The 7,903-nt window shown below is 56.5% G+C and overlaps 2 protein-coding genes across 2 annotated transcripts in view; one reads left to right on the forward strand and one right to left on the reverse strand.

Annotated features, from left to right (window-relative positions):
* Nucleotides 1-1,631, forward strand: part of RTP5 (receptor (chemosensory) transporter protein 5 (putative)) — a 12,282-nt gene extending 10,651 nt beyond the window's left edge. Inside the window, 1 exon segment of the mRNA XM_010072426.1 lies at nucleotides 1,610-1,631. Coding sequence (XP_010070728.1) covers nucleotides 1,610-1,631 — 22 coding nt within the window.
* Nucleotides 1,632-1,803: 172 nt separating this feature from the next.
* LOC104461006 (mannan-binding lectin serine protease 1-like) lies at nucleotides 1,804-7,301 on the reverse strand (the record flags this gene model as incomplete). Its single annotated transcript, XM_010072427.1, has 3 exons — nucleotides 1,804-2,699; nucleotides 6,066-6,140; nucleotides 7,164-7,301. Coding segments are annotated over 3 exons (1,109 nt in total), but the record flags the coding sequence as incomplete, so codon positions are not given.
* Between the last annotated feature and the right edge of the window lie 602 nt (nucleotides 7,302-7,903).

The raw sequence follows: 7,903 nt of genomic DNA on the forward strand, positions 1-7,903 counted from the left end.
GGCGGAGCGGCCGCCGGGGTGAGGGACAGCGTGAGAATCCCCCCGGAAGCGCAGGCAGAGACCAGCAACCAGCCTTGACCACGTTCCTCTTGGAATAAAAGCCTCAGGACACAAACTTGGTACATATCAAAGTTTTATTTTGTTCTCAAGAGGAAGATTACACAGAACCATCCTTACATGACATCGGATATTTTACAGAATGTAGTATCAAAAAAGAAATATATATATATATATAAATACCTTGCAGTTACATGACATAGCCAAGAGTACAGTTCTTAGTGTGTCTGCAAGTTTGACCTTCCTTAGGCCTTCTGCTCCTCTACATGCCCTACAAATGGCTTTTTGGACGATAGCAAAATGGCAGAGTGGCTCATTCACCGCTGACCCCTTCCTCGTGTGGCAAAACCAAAGGAAGAGGAGGAGGAGGACAGGACCCAAGGAGGCTACAGGCGCGCAGAGAAGACAGCAGGCGATTTCTGCATGTTGCTTACAGCTATAGGAGGGCTTTGCTGGCAAGGGAAGGAGATGATGTCCCTGCTGAAGGAAGGTAAGCTCACCTGACCTTGCTCCTTGGTGGGGCTTACTTGTGTGCATGGGCACGGAGGGAGGCTGGGGAGGTATGGCTACTTCTGGGGTGCTGAGTGAGTTGGGGTCAGTCTAGAATGACTTAGACTCCTGCAATAGGCCAGAAGAGCCACGAACAAACACTGAACACCATCAGGAATCTGTAAGTCAGCCAAATCAATGGCCTTAAAAACAGCTAAAAGGGACTAGGTTTTTGCAAGAATGATGCAATGCCATGCGGGACTACCCAGGCTCCTAAAGAAGAGGTGAAACCCCAAGAAGGGGCATTTTATCTGAAATTATTCTGATGAAAATAAGTATTGCTTAAGTACAGCAGATGTGACGCTATCTCGTGTTTTGGAAAACTTTCCTTGGGAGGTCTGCTGTGGCTGGAAACCATTCCAAGAGTTAGTCTGGGGAAGGACTGGAGAGGGTTTGAGGTGGCGGAGGGTTGGAAAAGTTTTGGTGGCTGGAGGTGAGGGTGACACTGAGTCCAAACCCCGCTCCTGGTCCTTGTGTCCTCTGTGGTGGGGTGAGGGTAGTCCATTTGGGTTGGTGCCATATTGGAAGCCACTAGCTTTCCAGCCATAGCTGAAGTTTAGGGCTAATGTGGATGCATCCTCCCATCCCCGGGGCCAGGTGGACACCACCTGGGAGGCCATCAGGCAGGGATGTTTGTTTGCAAATAAAAATATTAGCAAACCCCCAGGGCTCTCTCACTACTCCTTGCACGGAAAAGTTGTACCACAGCATGGGGGACCCATGAGGTCCAGGCCTGCCCAGCTGGGTTTCCTGCCCTGTCCGTAGCCTCTGTAGTTCCCGCAGTTGCATCGTCTGATGGGAAGATCTGGCCAGAGAGCCTGGGGGTGGGAGCAATTCTCTGTGCGTGGCCCAAAGCTGTGGTGGCAGGAAAATGCTGCCTCCATCGCTGTGCCTTTGTCCTGGCTTGGAGGGAGGGTCCTCGGGAGGGTGGATGAAGTTTGGAGATGGGCAGCACAAGCTGAGGACGCTGGCTGAGATCTTGCCCTCTGCTCCCTTCTTCCAGCTCCCTAGCAAGCGTTTCGTAAGAGCACAAGTGAAGGGATGTGGAACCAAGCGAAACAAATGACGTGGAGGGCTGGCAAAGGCCTGGCGTGCGCTGAGCATCGTGGCTACTGCTTGCGAAAGACCAGAGTCTGGAGCACATTAAACAACATCAACAAGAAAGGAAGCTGCGGCAGCAGCAGGCTGCTTAGTCACTCATCTCTCCAGCTCCGGGTCCAGAAATGTCCACCTCTCCGAGGAGCCTGTTTTCTTCTCTACCCAGTCCACATAGTTGGAGACTTTGGTGTACACACCGTACACCTGCTTGCTGCCGCACTCCTCTGGGCCACCCCAGGAGACCAGCCCTTGGGCCACCCACCTCCGGGTTCCTGGGTCCTGGATGACAAAGGCTCCCCCACTGTCTCCCAAGCAAGTGTCCTTCCCACCCTCGTAGTAGCCGGCGCAGAACATGTTCTCGGTCACGCTGTAGTTCCCCGACCGCGACTCGTAGCTGGTCTTGCACTCTGCGTGCAGCACCACTGGCAGTTTGACGTACTGGAGGATGTCGGACAGTGTCCTCATGCCTGAGCTGATGATCTCATCCACTGTGATGTTGGGGTTGGAGATGCCCCAGCCAGCCACCAGCCCCAGCGTGTTGGGGTGAGGCCCCTCCAGCTCGTGCTCAAACTGGGGCAGGCAGACAGGCATGACGTAGTTCCCCATGGTCACCTTCTCCTTCAGCTTGACCAGAGCAATGTCATGGTTGTAGTTCTGGATGTCAAACTCCTCGTGGAGGATGATCCTCTCCACTGTCCGGTTGATGGCCTCCATCTTGTTCCTCACATCATGAAGGGCCAGGTAGACGGTGACGTGCTCCTTGGAGACAGGGATGACAGTCTTGTCTCGCCGCTGGGAGCGGAGCACGTGGGCGGCCGTCAGCACCCAGGAGTCTGAGAGCAGCGCCCCACTGCCAAACCATTTGTCGTTGGGCACCCGGGACATGTCCTCCACCACGATCAGGGCCTGCCAGGGGAAGAAGCCAGGTTCTGCATTTCGCCCACCAATGATACGCTTGATGATACCAGGCAGAGGACGAGCTGGCCGGCCGCACACTAGGGACAAAAAGGACAGGACAGTTACTCCTTGTGCTTACCTAGGGAACAAATGAAAAGGGACATTCCTGTAGATTATGCCACATGGCTGGTTATCTTCAAACCAAATGCTCACTTGTGTCTTTTTTTTTCCATAGAGGGCAACTCTTCTCCTTTTCTTGGTGGATAAAGTCCATCCTCCCTGCCATCTCCACCTTCTCCTGGCAGAGTGTACTTCAGAGCTTCGAGCAGGCTGGGCGTTGCACCCCATCCCCTATGCTGACAGGACCTGTCATGAGGGGAGGTGGAGACCTCTTGATGGAAAGGGTGGGCTTGTGCCAAGGGATGGTGTGCGCTGGACCTCCACTCCATAGTGGCTGCGGGATTTACTCTGCAAATAGCAGGCTCATCTGCTGTAAAGAGTGGCTGTTGCCCACTTGGGCATGGGTATGGACAGTCGGAATTGTGTATAGCACACTAGGGAGGTTTCCATCTGGGTTTATCTACCCCAAAGCTGTACCAGATCTCCTGACACTGAAGTCTGGCATGGATCCAGCAGAACATGTGAGCCAGGGTGGGACTTCAAGCACTCTAAGTAGGATTAGATCTTAGTCTCGGTTTACACCGATCTGGTTTGTGCTCCAGATGAGGACCACGGCGCTACAAGATTCCTTAGGGAAGGGGAAGTGGAGGGATCCTTTGGCTATGTTGAAGACCTGGCAGATGCTATGATTTCTGCCAAGGTTGCATTGCAGTGAAACAGGGCTGTGACTTAACGGATTGTTGTGCAGTTGAGCTGGGAGGTGGGACAAGCAGATGGCTTGAGGGCCAGCCTGCACTTTGCAATTCCTCACTTTGCAGTTCAGTTTCTGGAATGGTTTGGCTGGATCCACACCATTTCAGAAGCAGAAAGGCCAAATGAGTAATCCTGCAGCCTCACCATTCCCCATGAGCTCGCTCAGCTCTTCCCAGGCCATCCAGCCACTTGTCTGGCTCCTGCTCAGTGTGCCCAGAAACCCAGGGGAACACTGCTGGGAGGACTGGAGCCTGACATCAGCCCAGCCTCACCCCTCACTCCGAGACCCGTCACGAGGTCTGTGGTCTCATGGCCATGGCATTTGCCCTCCCAGAGGAGCTGTGGCTGGAGAAGGCTTGGCTGCGGGATGTTGCTTAGCACCAGGGGTTTTAAGCCTGCATCTCAAGTCCTCACCACAATTCTGGCAGCCAAACCAGCATCCCTCTGCTCAGCTCCTCAACGGACCCAGAATTAATGTTTGAAAAGCCCTGAACTGCTGCCTGGTTTACCCCCAGGGGTTTATCCAGGCACTATGATCCAGTGTGAGGAAGAGGAGGCACTCAGCATGCTGAAGGTGGCTCTGAGAGGGTTGGACAGGGTGGGCAGGGACACTCCTGTCCCTGGGGAACTTGAGCCTTGGGTGGTGGTGGTGGTGTGGCTGGTTCATGCCTGTGGCAGCACTGTGGAGGGGGACTCCCAGGGTGGTCAAAGCTTGGGGATGCCAACGTCACTGGGACGTTGTGGGAGCTGATTTGGGCTTGTTCTTCTACAGCTGGAAGAATCCTGAATCACAGCAGCACAGGTGCTGGTCTCATCCCTCCGAGTCTCCAAGGGGAACCCATGTCCTCTGCGGAAACTGCCCGGACTCTGCCCCAATGCCCCCTCTGCTGGAAGGGGAGGATTCAGAGCCTCACAGAAAGAGGGTCTGACCCCCAGGGCGATGGGATCAGGACTGAGAGCCAGCCTTGCAGCCAGGACAGGAGCTCCTAACATGGATTTGTTGCAGCTGGTGTCTGCTGCTAGGAAAACTGTGACTCCAGCAGGGAGGGAGCGTGGTGAGCGTCTCTGTGCCTGCTTCGCTCCCCTGCCTTTCCCAGTGCAATGGTGAGCGTCTCTGCGTCTGCTTCGCTCCCCTGCCTTTCCCAGTGCTGCGAGGAATAGAAAACGTGCTCAGGCAAATAATTCCTTCATCCCAGCCCAGCCCAGCTGGTCGGCTGCACCGACGCTGACGGCCGTCCCAGGGAGATGGTTTTGGAAGAAGTGCATCCAGCCAAATATTTATTCTATTAAATTACATATCAAAAATGCTGACCAGGCTGCAAATGCTCCCACTAATGGTAGAGGAAGGCGCAGAACGGCCTGGAAGAGGAGTTTTTATTGATGAGGAGGTGGCGTGAGACAAGGGGGAAGATCTGAAGAGCAGCTGGCCAGCTGCTGCCTGCGGATCCCAATCTCAGGAGATCGTCACCCTCTCTCTGGGATTTTCCATTTTCCTGAAGTCTCTCTGACTTCTGTCACTAATCAGGAGGTCTGGAAATGGCCCATGAAAGCAGCTATGGCCCCAAAAGATGTCCCCATATGCTCCCAGCTCAAATTAGTTCAGGCTGAAACATCAAGGAGAGATGCAGGGAGCAGCCGCCGCAACAAGAGCAGCCACAGCCCTGGTCTCAGAGCTCTGTGGGCTACAGAGAATCTGAGGAGGTCCCTCCTCTGCTCTTGCAGTTGCTCGGTGCGGCCAGAGAGCAGATGCCCTACAAGATCTGCCACGGGGCTAAGCCACCTCCTAACCCTGGGGTGGCTGGAGCTGCAGCTGCTGCACAGCAGCCGTGTCCCCACATCTCTCCGGAGAGCCGTCCCTGCACATCCCACCGCAGCCCGCACCCGGGGCTGCCTCCACCCCCCCGCCTGGCAGCCAGACCTGGCTCCATGCTCGGCTGCGGCCAGCCAATGTTCCAGGGACTTTTGTTTAATCCTGAGTGGGTGTCTGGCCTGAAAACTTGTTGGCTGCAAACATGTCTGCCACTGCTCAAAGGCTTGGGACTTTCCCTTCCTTGCAAAGTGGCTGGGTATTTCTGCAAGGCTCAGAGACGTGCTAATTGCTCCTGCATGTGGACATGCTGCTAATGAGAGCTGACAGCCAGCGGCGCTGGGCAGGTGACGCTCTGCCTTTGGCTGGAGCCATCTCCAGCGATGCTGGGGGCTGAACATGGCCAGTGGGCTCTGCCCTGGGTTGCTGGGGCTGCTGGTTTCCTTGTCTGCTGGAGCAGGGAGCTCGGGGAACCCTGATGGCTGTGACTCTGCTGCTGACCTACACTGCCAGGGAGACGTGCCCTCATCACTGCTGCCCAGTGCCACCACTGCACCCTGACCGTCTGGGCCAGCTGGGTGACAGGCCTCTGTCCCCATCAGCCTCCCAACCATCTATTGGAGCAATTGGTTACGTGTAGCCAAGACATATGGCGTTGTCACCAGGGAGCAGGGTCCTTGCCTAGGGAAGCAGCAGGTCATGTCTGGCAAGGAGGCATCCCCCACCTCAGTGTCCCTGCTCCACACCCTTTGCAGCAGGGAACTGGCTGCCCCAGCACTCATACCTGGTCGGCAGGATGGCAGCTTGGTCCCCAGCTCCTCACTCCTCCAAACACCCGTTGCGTCGCACGTGTAGGTGGCTGGAAGAGAGCAAAGCATTATCTGGGCTGTGGCCCTGGCATGAGAGGTTGTCTCCTGCAGCGAGATGTTGCCCAGCTGTCAGGACCCTTTGAACCCTTTTCCAGAGCAGGAGGTGACCTCCCTTTTACGCTCTCTGTGCTCCATTCCCTGGGGGACCCTGGCAGCCACGTCCCCAGCAGGGGACATGTCACCATCCTCAGTTTCATCGCCTTCAGGAGGGCTGTGCTGTGCCCTCAGCCTTGGCTGGGAGCTGCCACCCCATTAACGCTGCCAGTGCCCATCCCAGTAATGCACACCGGATACTGGGATCGGATGCACGGGGCCTGTGGGTGTGCAGGGGGATGTGAGCAGGGAGGCAGGAATGTGAGGAAATCCTTTGGCTTTGCTTGCTGAGGGAGGAGGAGGAGGAAGGAGGGCTGGGCTGTGCGTGCACACCCCTTCTGCTGTCCAGAGCTGGGTCTGGAGGGTGTGGACACCTGGGGTGCTTGGCACAGCACCTTATGGGGTCTCTGTTGTTGTGGACCCGGGGGATAAGGTGGAAACCCATTCTGCCATGGTCCCACTGCTGTCTGTTCAGCTTTGGCTACTCAGGACGTTTGTGTGCTGGGATGGGGAGCCTTGTGGAGCCCTTTCTGGGGCTGCTGGACCTGGTGCTCTCTCCAGCAGCAGCTCCTTTCACAGAGACACAGGGAAATTTCATACGCTGCAGGGAGCTGATGGCAGGGTGAGAAGGCAGGAGAGAAGCCACACTGCTCTGCCAAGGCTACGAAATACATGGACAAAGCACAAGGCAATGCTCACTCCCCCCTACCTTGTTGCAGAGCAGGATGCAGCCAGTCTGACAATCCGGGCAGTGCAGATGCAGGGTACAACGTGTGTAGGCTGCATCCCCAGCCTGCTGCTTGCAGAGCATCCCGGAGCAGCCATCCCAGGCGACCCCCCCAGCTTGCAAACACCCACTCGCACAGCCACACGCCCACCCGCAGCATGCTGTGGGGACATGGCTCAGCCCCACCGCTCACCAGTGCTGTTGGGGGCCATGTGGTAGTAGGGGTGCTGGCAGTGGTACTGGATGGCTGCTCGGTAGGTGGTGAGGTTGTTCCTGGAGGAGAAGGTGACAAAGCCGTGCTCCAGCTCCGGCGGTGCTTTGCAGTCAGCAACTGAAAGCCAACACAGAAGTTGGGGGTTGAGCTCTGTTCCTTGGGGTGTCCAGCCAGCCAGCAGGCAGGTCATGCTGGGCTTTGCCACGGTATGATGGTCCTACGGGGCAGAGCAAGCGCCCATGTAGTCCTGTACCCCCCTTCTCTAGGGCACTTGCAGGGGACACAGCCTGACGCGACCTCAGATGGCGGCAGAAGGCTGTCCCCAGGCACGGCAGCCTGGCCCTGTGAAACCCCACCGTGGCCACCCTGCAAAGATGGGACACGTGTCCCTGAACACCAGCTGCATGGCTCGCCCCCCTGTACGGCCAGCACCGCTCACCCTGTGCTGGGACCACCCCCTCGAGCACTTCATCAGTGCCAGATCTCTCTGCTATACCTTTGAGAGGAGAAGAAACCTGCCCTGGCAGGTGAGAGCCGTTGGGAGGTGCTCCTGGAGTGTGTCTTTGCATCCCTTGGGAGTGGGCAGGAGAAAGCAGGCGGTGATTCACTGACCTGCCCCACGTTGGGGAGCTCCTCTGTGCACAAGGCATGGCCCCATCCCTCCTGCGCTGGGCTTTGCTCACCAAGCTGTGCTGAGAAGCATTTACAGCTCAGGCTGA

The sequence above is a fragment of the Pterocles gutturalis genome, unplaced genomic scaffold (genome assembly GCF_000699245.1).
Source record: "Pterocles gutturalis isolate BGI_N339 unplaced genomic scaffold, ASM69924v1 scaffold9042, whole genome shotgun sequence".
Classification (NCBI taxonomy): Eukaryota; Metazoa; Chordata; class Aves; order Pterocliformes; family Pteroclidae; genus Pterocles; species Pterocles gutturalis.